General features: G+C 45.2%; 1 protein-coding gene across 1 annotated transcript; it reads right to left on the bottom strand.

Annotated features, from left to right (window-relative positions):
• Positions 1-341: 341 nt before the first annotated feature.
• LOC149470670 (olfactory receptor 8G17-like) lies at positions 342-1,277 on the bottom strand. The gene has a single exon (XM_089661357.1). The coding sequence runs from the start codon at positions 1,275-1,277 to the stop codon at positions 342-344; it is 936 nt and encodes a 311-aa protein (XP_089517483.1).
• Positions 1,278-18,245: the final 16,968 nt, after the last annotated feature.

Genomic DNA, 18,245 nt, shown 5'->3' on the forward strand with positions numbered 1-18,245 from the left:
TACAATTAGTACCATCCTCAGTTTGGACTTGCTGTGAATCATCGAGGAAAACTGGACAATTGTTTCCCGATTCTCTTATAGTGTGCCCAGCTTATAGTCCTCCTCCTCATGGAAGGTATCACCTATTATCTAGCATGCTGATGAAGTCAGGACGGGGGGAGGACACCTTGTTGGCATTACCTGTCCCCTGACTCTATCAGCACTCAGGATATTGGGTTATACCGATGTTTGGTAGTCATACAATGAGATAAATGATGTCATGATGGACAATACCAAATGGGGGCCCCAAAGTTTACTCTCAGAAGCTCCTTCCTAAACTAGAGGTTTAGTTTCGGTGAATGTTACGCTGTATTGGGGATGAACTTCTCTATAACATCTCGGAATGCTTTTCTGATATCCTGGTTCCTCAGACTGTAAATCAGAGGGTTGAGGAGAGGAAGGATCACCGTGTAAAACATGGACACCACTTTGTTACCGGCATACCGATGGCTTCCCTTTAGCTGAAAATAATTAAACCATGCAGAACCATAAAATATAAACACCACTGTGAGATGAGGGGTACATGTGGAGAAAACTTTACTTCTACTGCCCTTCACTTTGATTGTTAGGACCGTGTTGAATATATAGACATAGGACAGGAAGGTCGGTATCAGAGACCCAACCCCAACGAAGATACCAAAGATAAAGACGAGCAGAATGTTGATGAAGATGTCACTGCAGGAGATCTGAAACAACTGAGGAAGGTCACAGAAGAAGCTTTCTATAATATCTGATTTACAAAAGTTTAATTGAAAAGCATAACATATATGAATTGAAGAATGGATTAAACCGAGACACCACACGATGGACACCAACTGGACACACACTTTCCAACTCATGGTCTGTATGTAATGTAATGGCTGACAAATGGCGGCATATCGATCATAGGACATGACAGCCAACAGAAAAACCTCAGAAGTAGCAGAGAAAAAAAAGAAGAAGACTTGGGTTAGACAATCTGTTATGGTAATCTGTCTTGTCTGGGTGTGAAGGTCAAATAACATTCGTGGGACGGTGACCGAGGAAGAACAGAGGTCCAAACCAGCCAGGTTCCCAAGGAAGAAATACATAGGAACATGGAGGTGAGAGTCGGTGACTATGAGGACAATGATCAGCAAATTCCAGATTAATGTCAGAAGGTAGATGAGAAGGAAGAAGAGAAACAGAGGGAGCTGAAGAGATGGAACTTCAGACAGTCCCACGAGAATTAACTCCTTCACAATTGTCTGATTTCCCATAGCAACAATGTAACTTCCTTGTGTTAATTCTATATAAAAAAAATTAAAAAGATGTACAGTAATAATATGCAATTCACTTTTCGTTGCAATCAATGGAATAAATTGATTTATTAAAATTCACAAGATCTAATGTTCCATTTCTAAAACAAATTTGCAACTAGAAATTCAAAACTTAAAGTTTTTGCAGAAAACATGACATGGTCTCTTATTACTATAAACAATGGCAAATGTTATAATTCTTCTCTTAAAATCTCAAATGTTGGTGGAAAAATCAAATTTGCTGCCTAGGTGTGGATTATATAAAATAATTAAAAAAAAACTATACAAGAACCAGTAGGAAATCCACACCAGTGATCAGTAAGTATAACACGGTATTTTTATTAAATAATCACTAAGATAATAATATTTGCATTGGGTTTCCAGGGTTCAGACACTGCCTCTTCTTCAGGGAGACAACAACAAGAGAATATAAACTTTCATAATAAACAATAAAATTCATATATTAAAATGATTTATAAACAAAAAAACATAAACAGAAAACTAAAGTAGTATTTTTGAAAATAAGCACCATATAAATAAAATGTAAGAATCAGTAGGAAAGCCACACCAATGGATAATAACTGTAACATGGTATTTGTATTAAATAATAATAAATTAAATAATAATATGAATAATATATTAAATAATTACTAAAATAATAATGCATTTAATAGATTCACAAACTCCCCCTTCTTCTGGGCTGCAAAAGCAAGATGACATAAGAGTTCAGAATAAATAACATATATAAATATTTATACATATTTGTCTATAATACATGATATATATATATATGCAAACTATTTAGGGTTTGCTAAAAAAAGGAGGGAAAAGTCAATTGTTGTGATAATACCATATAAGAGGCAATTCTAGTACTATTATAACACAAAATAATAAAATAATTTCTAAAAGACTCAATAAATTTTGCTAAAATGATGAAGAAGAACAATGGAGCAATCATTATCACACACTTCATTATTTTCTAAGTGGCAAACTGGACAATCAACACTCACATGACAAAACGGTTTGAAACAATATGACCAATTGTGCCAAAAACACCAAAAACAGTGACAGACCGCGTGACCAATTCCCACTATGACATGAATGTTGGAAATGTTAGGAAAGGCGAGTATAACATAATAAAAAGGAAATAAATGAGAAGAAGAAAACAAAGCAAAAACAAAACAGAAGAAATGATATCGGTTATTCCGGCGTCCTTCCAGGAACATTAATTTACTTTGAAGTCTTTCCATAAATAATCTGTATTTTTGTGTAATGTGGGGAGCCCAACCTGTAGAGCAGAACCCCAAATTCAGCTCCCAGAGGCGGACCTAGGTGTGTAAATGATGTGCCATTGGTTCTATTTGGGAGATGAAGGAACTTTCTTCTCTCTCCACACAGAGCCGAGATCGCTGCAACAACTGCCAGAAAGTGAGACCTTACTACAGTAAATGGAGAGGGTTGCTTCTGCCTCTAAATGGAATTAGGAGGATTTTATTGTAAAGTTGATTACAATAAATGAAGCCCCTTTAGGTATATATTTATATATTGTTCTATCAAAGAAACCAAATCTGAGGAGCCTATAGATATATAAATATCCCATCTTTTAGGCTGAACTGATATTTCTCGGTAATAATAAAGTCTATAAGATATGGGACCTATAAATATATGTTTTCTTGTTTCAGACTCTTCCTAGATTTAGTCTTTGACCCACCAGAGATAAATTGTGATGGAAGAGAGGTGGAGGAACGTTCCCTGGAAGGGTCAGTTCAGTGGCAGCAGGTCTGATATGGAGACATTTTGCTGGAGGAAGGTCATATCATAGAACAGACAATCGGTGTGACATTCAGAGTCACAATACAGTTTGATGAGCTCCACATCCATATATTTATAATGCAGACATTCCCTCTGATACTGTATCACCGGAGCACACAGGAGACTAGATTTCTTCTATATTATTCCACACTAATGGGAATATCTGACTTTTAGTAAATGAATCTCTATAGAAAACTAAGCATTACCTGGAATAATTCATCCCTCAGTGACCTCCAAGTCCAGTCAATTTATAACTCAATGCGCTTTGTATTATTACATTATTTCTGATAAATATTTCTTCAAAGTTTGAAAGGAAAATAGGTGATGCTGAAGTACAGATGAATAGATTTAAAGTAAATTTAATGTAAAAAAGTAAACAAAATAAAGTTCAATAAAATAAAAATTGTAAATAAACAAATTGCAGTAACAGAAACCAATCTGATGAATGTTGATTCTCCTGCAGAACTCCATTCACAATAGTAGATTTCTCTCACTTTACATCTGTGCCAATGGTTGTTGGTAGAGATGAGCGAATCGAAGTAGGCGAAGTGGAATTCGTTTCGAATATTAGGAAAAATTCGATTCGCGCCGAATCCGAAAATTAGCAGACTTCGGATGCACGAATCAAATTTTTCCAAAAATGGCGGCGACATGTGCGGCGACGGAGCGGGGATCTCTGGGAAGGTGCGCAGACAAGGCGCGCTGACCCATAATGCATTCATTCATGACATGTGATCGCATTAGCCAATCAGCAGCCAGCCAGCCAGCACAGTGTAATGGTGGAGCTATAAATCGCGGCCATCTTACAATTCTCCATTAGCCTCCAGTCATTCAACAGAGGCAGACCTCTCTGTATTAGGGACAGAGTTAGGGCCACAGAGACTTTAGGGACACAGAATCGTTACTTAGGGACACAGAATTGTTACTCAGGGACACAGAATTGTTACTCAGGGACAGACACAGAATTGTTACTGAGGGACACAGAATTGTTACTCAGGGACACAGAATTGTTACTCAGGGACACAGAATTGTTACTCAGGGACACAGAATTGTTACTCAGAGACAGACACAGAATTGTTACTCAGGGAAACAGAATTGTTACTCAGGGACACAGAATTGTTACTCAGGGACAGACACAGAATTGTTACTCAGAGACACCGAGTTGTTACTCAGGGACACAGAATTGTTACTGAGGGACACAGAATTGTTACTCAGGGACAGACACAGAATTGTTACTCAGGGACACAGAATTGTTACTGAGGGACACAGAATTGTTACTCAGGGACACAGAATTGTTACTCAGGGACACAGAATTGTTACTCAGGGACAGACACAGAATTGTTACTCAGGGACACAGACTTGTTACTCAGGGACACAGAATTGTTACTGAGGGACACAGAATTGTTACTCAGGGACACAGAATTGTTACTCAGGGACACATAATTGTTACTGAGGGACACAGAATTGTTACTCAGGGACATAGAATTGTTACTCAGGGACACAGAATTGTTACTCAGGGACAGACACAGAATTGTTACTCAGGGACACAGAATTGTTACTCAGGGACACAGAATTGTTACTGAGGGACACAGAATTGTTACTCAGGGACACAGAATTGTCACCGAGGGACACAGAATTGTTACTGAGGGACACAGAATTGTTACTCAGAGACACAGAATTGTTACTGAGGGACACAGAATTGTTACTCAGGGACACAGAATTGTTACTCAGGGACACAGAATTGTTACTGAGGGACACATAATTGTTACTCAGGGACAGACACAGAATTGTTACTCAGGGACACAGAATTGTTATTCAGGGACAGACACAGAATTGTTACTCAGGGACACAGAATTGTTACTCAGGGACACAGAATTGTTACTCAGGGACACAGAATTGTTACTGAGGGACACAGAATTGTTACTCAGGGACAGACACAGAATTGTTACTCAGGGACACAGAATTGTTACTCAGGGACACAGAATTGTTACTCAGGGACAGACACAGAATTGTTACTCAGGGACACAGAATTGTTACTCAGGGACACAGTTTTGTTACTCAGGGACAGACACAGAATTGTTACTCAGGGACACAGAATTGTTACTCAGGGACACAGAATTGTTACTGAGGGACACAGAATTGTTACTCAGGGACAGACACAGAATTGTTACCGAGGGACACAGAATTGTTACAGAGGGACACAGAATTGTTACTCAGAGACACAGAATTGTTACTGAGGGACACAGAATTGTTACTCAGGGACAGACACAGAATTGTTACTCAGGGACACAGAATTGTTACTCAGGGACACAGAATTGTTACTCAGGGACAGACACAGAATTGTTACTCAGGGACAGACACATAATTGTTACTCAGGGACACAGAATTGTTACTGAGGGACACAGAATTGTTACTCAGGGACAGACACAGAATTGTTACTCAGGGACACAGAATTGTTACTCAGGGACACAGAATTGTTACTCAGGGACAGACACAGAATTGTTACTCAGGGACACAGAATTGTTACTCAGGGACACAGAATTGTTATTCAGGGACACAGAATTGTTACTGAGGGACACAGAATTGTTACTCAGGGACACATTATTGTTACTCAGGGACAGACACAGAATTGTTACTCAGGGACAGACACAGAATTGTTACTCACGGACACAGAATTGTTACTGAGGGACACATAATTGTTACTGAGGGACACAGAATTGTTACTCAGGGACACATAATTGTTACTCAGGGACACAGAATTGTTACTCAGGGACAGACACAGAATTGTTACTCAGGGACACAGACTTGTTACTCAGGGACACAGAATTGTTACCGAGGGACACAGAATTGTTACTGAGGGACACAGAATTGTTACTCAGGGACACATAATTGTTACTCAGGGACACAGAATTGTTACTGAGGGACAAAGAATTGTTACTCAGGGACATAGAATTGTTACTCAGGGACACAGAATTGTTACTCAGGGACAGACACAGAATTGTTACTCAGGGACACAGAATTGTTACTCAAGGACACAGAATTGTTACTGAGGGACACAGAATTGTTACTCAGGGACAGACACAGAATTGTTACTCAGGGACACAGAATTGTTACTCAGGGACAGACACAGAATTGTTACTCAGGGACACAGAATTGTTACTCTGGGACACAGAATTGTTACTCAGGGACACATAATTGTTACCAAGGGACACAGAATTGTTACTGAGGGACACAGAATTGTTACTCAGGGACAGACACAGAATTGTTACTGAGGGACACAGAATTGTTACTCAGGGACAGACACAGAATTGCTACTCAGGGACACAGAATTGTTACTGAGGGACACAGAATTGTTACTCAGGGACACAGAATTGTTACTGAGGGACACATAATCGTTACTGAGGGACACAGAATTGTTACTCAGGGACACAGAATTGTTACTGAGGGACACAGAATCGTTACTGAGGGACACAGAATTGTTACTCAGGGACACAGAATCGTTGAATTAAATAGTATGTCAGACAACACGCAGAGGAGTGGCAGAGGAGGCAATGTTTCAGGAGCGAGCAGACGTGGCAGCAGAGGAAGGGGTCGAGGCAGCACTAGTCGCAGCCAGAGGCCAGTGCTCCCGGTGTCATCCAGCGGTCGTGTCTCCACCGACAACCCTGCCATCATCGATTGGTTGGCTCGGTCGTCTTCCTCTTCCCAGGTCACCTCTGACACCTACAGCCAACGGTCGGTGGGTACGTCAGACACAACCGTTAGTTGGCATGGCCCGGGAGCAAGCCCACTGAAATCACGTGTCCTCTACCTGCCCCTGTCCTTTGGTGTTCCCTCACCAAGCGAAGTATCGCATGCTGTGGGCTCAGCCCCACTGTACAGTGAGGAAGAGCTAACAGAGGGCGGTCAGGAACGGGGGGAGACATCCGCCTCTTCAGCAGCCAGGCAAAGAAGTAGTGGCGAGGAGAGTGGCTCGGTAGCCGGTCTAGAGACAGGTCTGTCTCCTGACCCACACGCAGCCGAGGGGGCTAGTAGTGAGGCGGAGACCCTAATTGATGATGATGAGGCTGATCGCACTTGGCAGCCTCGTCGTCATCAGGCTATTGCTTCCGCATCATCAGGAGAAGAGGGTGGCAGCTTGGCAGCGAGCAAAACAGTCGGTGGGTTGCCCAGGAGGCAGCAGGGTCGCAGCAGTGTCAGTGGAGGCAAACGGCCACGGAGTAGAGCACCAGCTCCACTGCAGCCTACCACCACGGCCAGTAGTGGTGCCGGTGTGCACGGAGGAAGTAGCAGTCAGCCAGTGAGGAGTAGCGGGGGCAAAGTTTCCTACTTGGTGGTGTGGCAATTTTTCGTCAAGCCGCCCGAGGAAGTAAACGTAGCCGTATGTCGACTATGTGGCCAGAAAGTCAAGCGTGGCCAGGGGGCCAATGTTGGGACTACAGCGTTGCGTCAGCATATGCAGCGTCGCCATTCAGTGGCCTGGGAAAACCGTGATAAAAGATACGGCGGTTCTGCCTGCCCCAGACCCCGCTCCATCACCCGCTCCATTACTTGCTCCGTCACCCGACGTCAATCGCCCTCTATCAGCCAGTCAAGGTTCCAACACCTCTGCTGAGGGGAGTTGTCGCTCGTTGGCATCTTCCGCTCATTCAGATGCTCCTTCTCCTGCTACTCCTCTTCTCGGATTCCGTCAACAGTCTTTCTTGGAATCCGTTTCCAAGAGACAACAGTTTGCGAGCACGCACCCGACGGTGCAGAAGCTGAACGTCCTCCTGTCCAAGTTGCTGGTGCTGCAGTCCCTCCCTTTCCAAGTGGTGGACTCAGCACCTTTCCGAGAAATGATGGCTTGTGCCGCGCCGCGGTGGAGAGTGCCAAGCCGGCATTTCTTCGCCAAAAAGGCAGTGCCAGCCCTGCATTCACATGTAGAAGAGATGGTGGGCCAGTCTTTGAGCATGTCGGTCTCTGCCAAAGTGCACGGCAGCGCCGACGTGTGGAGCTGTAACTACGGTCAGGGACAGTACATGTCATTTACGGCCCACTGGGTGAACGTGGTGCCGGCACAGCCGCTCCAGCAACTTGGACAGGTCACGACGCTTTTGCCTCCACGTTTGCACGTCCTTGGTCCAGCAAAGATGTCCGCCTCTACCACCTCTTCTTCCGCCGTGTCCTCAGCCGCCACCCCCGTGCCAAGTCCCATTACCCGACCGGCATATCACATGTGCAGGGCGCAACGGTGTCACGCTGTGCTGCACCTGGTATGCCTTGGCGAACGTAGTCACACAGGGGAGCAACTTCTGAGTGTAATGAACAGAGAAATCGACAGATGGCTGTCTCCGCGCAAACTGAAAATCGGAACCATGTTGACCGACAACGGAAAGAACATGGTGTCTGCTCTGCGTCAAGGAAGGTTGTGCCATGCGCCATGCATGGCTCACGTGTTCAATCTGGTTGTCAAGCGGTTCCTAAAATCCACCATCCCACTGCAAGACATCCTTAAAATGTCACGTAAACTTTGCATGCATTTCAGCCATTCCTACACCGCAAAGCACACCCTCCTTGAGCTGCAGCGGCAGAACGGAATTGCACATCATCGCCTGATCTGCGACGTTGCAACAAGGTGGAATTCAACCCTACACATGTTAGACCGCCTTTACGAACAGCGAAAGGCCATCACCGATTTCCTGATGTTACAAGCGGATAAAGGTACTCCCCTGTGTAACTTCGATGTCAGCCATTGGCAGCTCATGCGTGACACCTGCCGCTTGCTCAGGCCCTTTGAGGAGGCCACGCTATTCGTGAGTCGGCAGGACTATGGGATGAACAACGTCATTCCTCTGTTGCACGTCCTTGAACAAATGCTGTTAACAATGGCTGGTCAGGGTGCGGTAGACGTGGCGCACAGATCTCAACGCCACATGACCCCTGTGGGGGCAGGACAGGAAGAAGAGGAGGAGGTAGAGGAGGACATTGGTGCTCAGGAATTATTGAGTGAAATGGGTGGTTTTTCCACTCAGCGGACAGGAGTGGAGGAGCAGGAGCATCTGGTAGAGGAGGAGGAGGAGACAGAGGACCCAGACGCACCGTGGCAGTATGCTGTGGAGATGGAGGCAGGGAGTCCCTCGCATTCCTTGGCACAAATGGCCCATAGCATGCTCGGTTGCTTGCGTAGCGACAGCCGAATAATAACCATCAGACAGAGGGATGACTTTTGGCTGTCCACCTTGTTGGACCCTCGCTACCGTTCAAAAATGGTGGCCTTTTTCACACCTGCTGAGAGGGAGGCCAAAATAACGTACTATAAAAACCACCTATGTAGTCAGTTGGTCTCTGCCTTTCTGCGCCAACGTCCATCCTCAGACACTGTGGGCCCTGTGCGCTCGCGTTCCGCTTCCATGGCAGCAGGGGAGGGGTGGGGTGGTAGGAGCAGTGGCAGCTCCACCAGCAGCGGCTGCCTCAGTCTGCAGTCGATGATGAGTAGCTTTCTTCACCAGCGCAGTGAGGAAACTACTAACCAGCCGCAGCAGCAGCAGCATCAGGTGGACCTGGAGCAGGACCTCAAACAACAGGCTTGGGCCTACTTGGACAGCACCCTGCCAACCGAGGTAGACAATCCCCTTGACTACTGGGCAACGAAACTTGACCTTTGGCCCCAACTAGCTGAATTTGCCCTTGAAAGGCTGTCATGCCCGGCCAGTAGCGTGGCATCGGAGCGCGTGTTTAGTGCGGCAGGAGGTATTGTAACTCCGCGGAGGACACGACTGTCCACCCAAAGTGTGGACTCACGTTTGTGAAAATGAATCAGGCGTGGATTAGTCTGGATTTCAAACCACCAGTTCCTGACACAACTGACTAAATCCGCCATGAATCATGCCCCAAACACGTTATTATTTTTAACATAGGCCTCTGTATGGCCTTCAATTTAAGCTGCTTATGCTTCGCCACTCTGCCATGGGCCCTTGTACCGCCTCCTCTTGCTGCTGCCAGGTCCAGAGTGTGTCATGGGTCCCTGTACGGCCTCCCATTGCTGCTGTCTCCATCGCCACACTCTGCCATGTGCCACTTTCAGGTCTCCTCACACTGCTGGTGGGTTCCATTTTGTCATAGGGTGCTGGCAGATTACGGGCCTCCCATTGCTGCTGCCAGGCCCGTAATCTGCCATGGGCCCCCGTACCGACTCCTCATGCTGCTGCCAGGCCCGTAATCTGTCATGGGCCCCTGTACCGCCTCCTCATGCTGCTGCCAGGTCCAGAGTGTGTCATGGGTCCCTGTACGGCCTCCCATTGCTGCTGTCTCCATCGCCACACTCTTCCATGTGCCACTTTCAGGTCTCCTCACACTGCTGGTGGGTTCCATTTTGTCATAGGGTGCTGGCAGATTACGGGCCTCCCATTGCTGCTGCCAGGCCCGTAATCTGCCATGGGCCCCCGTACCGACTCCTCATGCTGCTGCCAGGCCCGTAATCTGTCATGGGCCCCTGTACCGCCTCCTCATGCTGCTGCCAGGTCCAGAGTGTCTCATGGGTCCCTGTACGGCCTCCCATTGCTGCTGTCTCCATCGCCACACTCTGCCATGTGCCACTTTCAGGTCTCCTCACACTGCTGGTGGGTTCCATTTTGTCATAGGGTGCTGGCAGATTACGGGCCTCCCATTGCTGCTGCCAGGCCCGTAATCTGCCATGGGCCCCCGTACCGACTCCTCATGCTGCTGCCAGGCCCGTAATCTGTCATGGGCCCCTGTACCGCCTCCTCATGCTGCTGCCAGGTCCAGAGTGTGTCATGGGTCCCTGTACGGCCTCCCATTGCTGCTGTCTCCATCGCCACACTCTGCCATGTGCCACTTTCAGGTCTCCTCACACTGCTGGTGGGTTCCATTTTGTCATAGGGTGCTGTATGGCCTCCCATTGCTGCTGCCTCCACCGCCACACTGTGGCTCCACACTCTGGTTTTGGCCCCGTGACTGCCCAAATGAGTGAAGTGTGCGGTGATTCGACGGCACTCATCTGCATGTCATACTGACTGACAGTATTATTTCTCTTCCCCAGCAGACTCCAAGGGCATTTAAATTAAAGGTACAGTGTTCTGCACTAATATAAAGGCTCTCTGAAGCCTAGAAACACCCTTTTATAAGTTAAATTCGCAGCGAATATATTCGCCTCGAATCGAATTTATTCCTCGAATTCGCCGAATCAGCCGAATCGAATTTTTGAATACTTCGCTCATCTCTAGTTTTTGGTATTTTGATTGTTGGTAAAAAAAAAATAATAATAATAATAAAAAAAAGTAAATAATTTATTGTTGGAGTTATCTGAAAAATAGATTTTTGGATATTCAAAATAATTGACAGTCAATTTAATGAACGTGGATTCTCTAGCAGACCTCCACTGGAAATAATTAATTACTTTCACTTTAGATCTCTGCCAATGATTTTTGATATTTTATAATTAAACAAAACCCACAAAAAAAGTGAAATATATTATTGTTGGAGGGATCTGGATATTAGATTTTTGGATGGTTAGAATAAATGTGTAATGACAGACAATTTGATGAACGTGGATTCTCCTGCAGACTTCCACTGGAAATAATTCCTTCCTCTCACTTCTGATCTGTGTCAGTGATTGTTGGGATTTCCAAGTAAATAAAAGAAGTTATATACATTATTGTTGGCGTTATCTGGAGAACAGATTTTTGGGGGGCTGAGAAGGAACTATCGGGGGAACTAGGAGAACAGGATTTCCTATGACAGCCAATGTGAGTCAGCAATATGAACCTTCCTAAACCAGTCTATTCAGACATTGTCCACCTCCATGTCATAAACGGTCCCCATACATACATCATACAGACAAGGACATCCACAGGACAAGCATGCTGTCTCCGGGGTCCAGCCCACTACACAGGAATATTGGGGGGGGGGTAAAAACAAAATTGGTCAAATGCACTCATAGAACGTTTTATTGGGATAACAATGAAACTCTTGTGAATGCAAAACTGCAGAATTACCATATATGAACAGGCAGAGATTTTTCCTGTAGGAACGCAGAGGAAAGCCGGGGAGCATGGGGGGATGTAGTTCTGGCACCTCCACCACTGAATGTATATAATGGCAAGGGGTGCTGGGATATGTTGGAGTGTCTATTGATGCTGGCTGCTGGGGGATCTATTGTAGCTGGGGGAACTATCACTGCAGGGAGGGTCTATTGTTGCTCGTGTGAGGTCTATTGTTGCTGGTGGGGATTTATTAATATGGGGGGATTTGCTGGAGGTCAATTATTGCTTGAAGGGATCTACCATTAAAGGAGAGGTCTACTGATGCTGGCAGATGCGAGATTTATTGTTTCTGATGGGGGTTGTTGCTGTTGGGGTGGATCTATTGTTTCTGGGAGTTTAGAGTTTCTGGGGTTGTATTGTTGCTGGGGGGTCAATTGTTGCTAGACGGGATCTACTGTTAAGTGAGGAGCCTAATGATGCTGGCTCCTGGGAGATACATTGTTGCTGGGGTGTATTGTTGCTTGGGTGTACCTTTTATTACTGAGGTGTTTATTGTGGTGGGGGGTCTAGTGTTGCTGGGGGTGTCCTGTTGCTGGCTGTGGGGGATCTATTTTACTGCTTTTCTTGTTATCATAAAAAACATTCCATACAAATTACTTAGCACCTGAAAATGATACTTAGTTCTGTACTCCCTAAAAGGGGCGGTACTGGGATGTGGATAGGGGGTTGGACCAAGGGACAGTGCTTGGAGGTATTTGAGGTGGAGACAAGGGAAGATAACTGCACCTATTTTCTGAGAACAATAAGCCCTGTTAGCAGAGATTTAAAAAGGAACACGGAGAGAATATCAAACCCATCCAGAGGTCTATGTATAAAATATTCATCACACAAATGTCAACAAAATGTCCCGTATTGCTTCTAATAGATTAGTGCCGGTATAGTCAGCTCCATCTAGTGGCCAGAATGTATTATAGCTTTCTCATTTCCCCCAATTATGGAGAGTTGGGAATGGGACAGATTCGAGGCTGCTGATAATAACACAGATTTGTCTCTTTATAATTCCTCTGACATCGTGTCTCAGCCTGTCCACCTACCATGAAATACTTACAAATGTGACGTCACATCACTCGCCATTGTGCCACATGAATGGAATCAGCTGGAATTCCCATCTGCAAAGGTAAAGCGATGCTCGTCTCCCAATCAAAGGGACTTTTACAGAATTATTGAATACCTTATAGAAGATGTCCAACTACATTGGCTCTGTAGATACTGAATGTTGTAGCCGCTCGTCATCTGTATATATATATATATATGTTCTGGGAGACAAGTGACTACACCAGGATCATGGCTGCAGCTGCACACAGGATCCTTGTATGGAAATTTTAACCCCCAACATTGTACTCTCTCAAGGGATTCTGTTTTCCCGAGGTGCATTATTATATCTTTAGAAATATTATACTGCAGTTTCCACAGTTTTGACCGATCTTCCAGCAATGTCACATCTAGTTCCATGTTACAGACTCCTCCAAGGATATTATCCCTATTGCACACCTTGGTGTCCTCAACAAGAAGACGTCCCTTACCCAGCAACCCTTCAGTTGTATCACTTACATATAGATGACATAGAACAGGACCCAGTACAGAGCCTTGTGTACACCGCTAGTGACTGGTCTCTGTTCCACATGGACCCCATTTACAACCACATTCTGCTATCTATCCCTTAGCCAACTGCACATCCATGGAACCCCCCAAGGGTTAAGTCTTAGCTTTTACCACTTTTGTATTAGATCATTATGTGGAACTGTACCAATGGCTTCCTGAAACCAAGATGTGCCATGTCCTCAGCACCACCCTGGTCCAAACATTAGTGATACAGTCATAGAATGCAATCAGATGAGTCTGCCATGATCTCCCTCAGTAAAGCCATGCTGCGCCGGGTCCAGCAAGTTGTGTGATTTATGTGGTCAATGATCCTTCTTTTCAGGAATCATTTCACCAACTTGACTAAAACTGAACTCACCGGCCTGTAATTGCTTCTACCTCGCTGCTCTTCTTGTGGTTACAATATTAGCTGTTCGCCAGTCATGGGGAACTTCTCCTGTTAGAAGAGATTGATTCTAAAGATCCATGAATAGTCCCACAACTATACCCTAACGTTCTCCTAGAACTCTGGGATGAATACCACGAGGGCCCGTTGCTTTTATCAGCTTTGAGATTGAAGAAATCCTGAAAATGCGCCATCATTACACCAACCAACACCATCTCCCAACTTGGGATTGTTAGTACAATTTATTTCTGAGAAGACTAAACAGAAGTAATTGTTTAACCCCTTCCGGCTGCCGTCTCCCGGCCCTTTAAGAGGCTCTAAATGAGGGGAGGTGGAGGCCAGCATTCTGATCATGTGACCAATGTGATCGGCAGTGACAGCGGTCACATGATCAGAAAGCTCCCAATCACAAGTAGGCATCGGGAGCTTTCCTGTACCTGCCGGTAACTGTGATTGGAGCGTGCAGGGCACGTGATCTCAGCACAGAAATGTTTACATTCGGGACACGTACATTCAGCCCTTTCAGCATTGAAGGCCAACTGCTGAGAGGCCATGTATGCATACGGCCGGCGGGTACATGTTACATCACCTCCCCCAACATAAGTGTTGTGTCCACTTTTCATGTTATTGATCTTATTGTCAGGGCCATCTTTAATACCGGTTGGGCCCTGGGCAAACATCTTCTTGCCCCCCATCCCCCCACACTATAAGACATACAAAAAAACAGCAGGTAGACTCACAATCAGTTTACTGCAGCAGATTAGGCAGTGATTACAATTGGTTGCCAAAGGTTACAGCCTATCACAGGGGTGGGCAAACTTTTTGACTTGAGGGCCGCAATGGGTTCATATATTGGACCCGGGGGCCGGACCAAGAGTAGATGAATGTTGTGTATGTGTCATCCATAGTAAGTATAGTAATATTCCCCCAAAGTAAGCATAGTAATTCATCCCCCATATAGTAATTAATCCCCCATATAGTAATTCATCCCCCATAGTAATTCATCCCCCCTATAGTAATTCATCCCCCATATAGTAATTCATCCCCCATAGTAATTCATCCTCCATATAGTAATTCATCCCCCATATAGTAATTCATCCCCCATATAGTAATTCATCCCCCATAGTATTTCATCCCCCATATAGTAATTCATCCCCCATAGTAATCCATCCCCCATAGTAATTCATCCCCCATAGTAATTCATCCCCCATATAGTAATTCATCCCCCAGAGTAATTCATCCCCCATATAGTAATTCATCCCCCATATAGTAATTCATCCCCCATAGTAATTCATCCCCCATATAGTAATTCATCCCCCATAGTAATTCATCCCCCATATAGTAATTCATCCCCCATAGTAATTCATCCCCCATATAGTAATTCATCCCCCATATAGTAATTCATCCCCCATAGTAATTCATCCCCCATATAGTAATTCATCCCCCATATAGTAATTCATCCCCCATAGTAATTCATCCCCCATAGTAATTCATCCCCCATAGTAATTCATCCCCCATATAGTAATTCATCCCCCATATAGTAATTCATCCCCCATAGTAATTCATCCCCCATAGTAATTCATCCCCCATAGTAATTCATTGCCCATATAGTAATTCATCCCCCATAGTATTTCATCCCCCATATAGTAATTCATCCCCCATAGTAATTCATTCCCCATATAGTAATTGATCCCCCATAGTATTTCATCCCCCATATAGTAATTCATCCCCCATAGTAATTAATCCCCCATATAGTAATTCATCCCCCATAGTAATTCATCCCCCATAGTAATTCATCCCCCATATAGTAATTCATCCCCCATATAGTAATTCATCCCCCATAGTAATTCATCCCCCATATAGTAATTCATCCCCCATATAGTAATTCATCCCCCATAGTAATTCATCCCCCATAGTAATTCATCCCCCATATAGTAATTCATCCCCCATAGTAATTCATCCCCCATATAGTAATTCATCCCCCAAATAGTAATTCATCCCCCATATAGTAATTCATCCCCCATAGTAATTCATCCCCCATATAGTAATTCATCCCCCATATAGTAATTCATCCCCCATATAGTAATTCATCCCCCATATTAAGTCCCCAAGTCCCCCCTGTGTCAATTCACTTACCTTTGCTCCGCGCGTTCCTCTCGCCGTGTTCCCGCGCCGTTCCGGTGTAGCATGAAAATCTGTCTCCTATGAGGATCTGTCCCCCTCGACGTATCTGCGCATGTGCCAGTTTCAGGCATTAACAGCCGATCGGCGATCTCCGGCACATGCGCAGATACGTCGAGGGGGACAGATCCTCATAGGAGACAGATTTTCATGGTACACCGGTCTTCAGGGCGGACTGTGAGAGGAGCCTAGCTCCGCGGGCCGGATTAAAAGGTCCGCCGGGCCGTAGTTTGCCCATTGCTGGCCTATCAATACCGCTCACTGACTGTTTACTAGAGGTTGCAACACATAATTTCTGCTTGATGATTGCTTGCTAGAGGTTACTATATATTGATGACCAGAGACTGCGGATGTACTACAGGAGATGACCAGAAACTGCAGATATATTACTGGGTATGACCAGAGACTGCGGACATAGTACAGGAGATGACCAGAGACTGCGGACACAGTACAGGAGATGACCAGAAACTGCAGATATATTACTGGGTATGACCAGAGACTGCAGACACAGTACAGGAGATGACCAGAGACTGCAGACACAGTACAGGGGATGACCAGAAACTGCAGATATATTACTGGGTATGACCAGAGACTGCAGACATAGTACAGGAGATGACCAGAGACTGCGGACACAGTACAGGAGATGACCAGAAACTGCAGATATATTACTGGGTATGACCAGAGACTGCAGACACAGTACAGGAGATGACCAGAGACTGCGGACACAGTACAGGAGATGACCAGAGACTGCGGACACAGTACAGGAGATGACCAGAGACTGCAGACACAGTACAGGAGATGGTCAGAGACTGCAGACATAGTACAGGAGATGACCAGAGACTGCGGACACAGTACAGGAGATGACCAGAGACTGCGGACATAGTACAGGAGATGACCAGAGACTGCAGACATATTACTGGATATGACCAGAGACTGCAGACATAGTACAGGAGATGACCAGAGACTGCGGACACGCTACAGGAGATGACCAGAGACTGCGGACACGGTACAGGAGATGACCAGAGACTGCAGACATATTACAGGGGATGACCAGAGACTGCAGACATATTACAGGAGATGACCGGAGACTGCAGACATATTACAGGGGATGACCAGAGACTGCAGACATATTACTGGGTATGACCAGAGACTGCAAACATATTACAGGGGATGACCAGAGACTGCAGACATATTACTGGGTATGACCAGAGACTGCAGACATAGTACAGGAGATGACCAGAGACTGCAGACACGGTACAGGAGATGACCAGAGACTGCAGACACAGTACAGGGGATGACCAGAGACTGCGGACACAGTACAGGAGATGAGCAGAGACTGCGGACATAGTACAGGGGATGACCAGAGACTGCGGACATACAGTTGTGACCAAAATTATTCAACCCCCAATGCTGTAAAGGGGTTTAGGGACTATAGTGTACATTTGGAATTGTATTCAGAATCAAATCCTACAAGGACGTTGTAACTACCCAAATGCAACTAAAATGACATCAATTGTTTATGTAATACAGTAGTAAATGGTTCTTATGTGGTTTCTTCATTGCCACAATTATTCAACCCCTTAAAGACTACCACTCTGAAGAACAGAGGTTCATACAGGTGCTTTCCATCAGGTATTGAAAACACCTGTGGATGTCACCGAGCAGCAATCAAGCATAATAAGCACCAATTAGGCAGCTTTAAAATGACTGTGATACTCAGCTCCTTCTAGACATTTACTGGTGTGGTTACAAACATGGTGAAGGCAAGAGAATGGTCCAGGAAGACAAGAGAAGAGGTGATTTCTCTTCACAGGAAGGGCAATGGCTATAAGAAGATTGCAAAGATGTTAAACATACCAAGAGACACCTTAGGAAGCATCATTCGCAAATTCAAGGCAAAGGGCA

This window comes from Staurois parvus, unplaced genomic scaffold (genome assembly GCF_062004578.1).
Source record: "Staurois parvus isolate SC_StPar_1 unplaced genomic scaffold, SC_StPar_1.0 ptg000034l, whole genome shotgun sequence".
Classification (NCBI taxonomy): domain Eukaryota; kingdom Metazoa; phylum Chordata; class Amphibia; order Anura; family Ranidae; genus Staurois; species Staurois parvus.

Coding starts and splice junctions, on each gene's coding strand:
- LOC149470670 (XM_089661357.1), bottom strand. CDS start 1,277: ATGGGAAATCAGACAATTGTGAAGGAGTTAATTCTCGTGGGACTGTCT.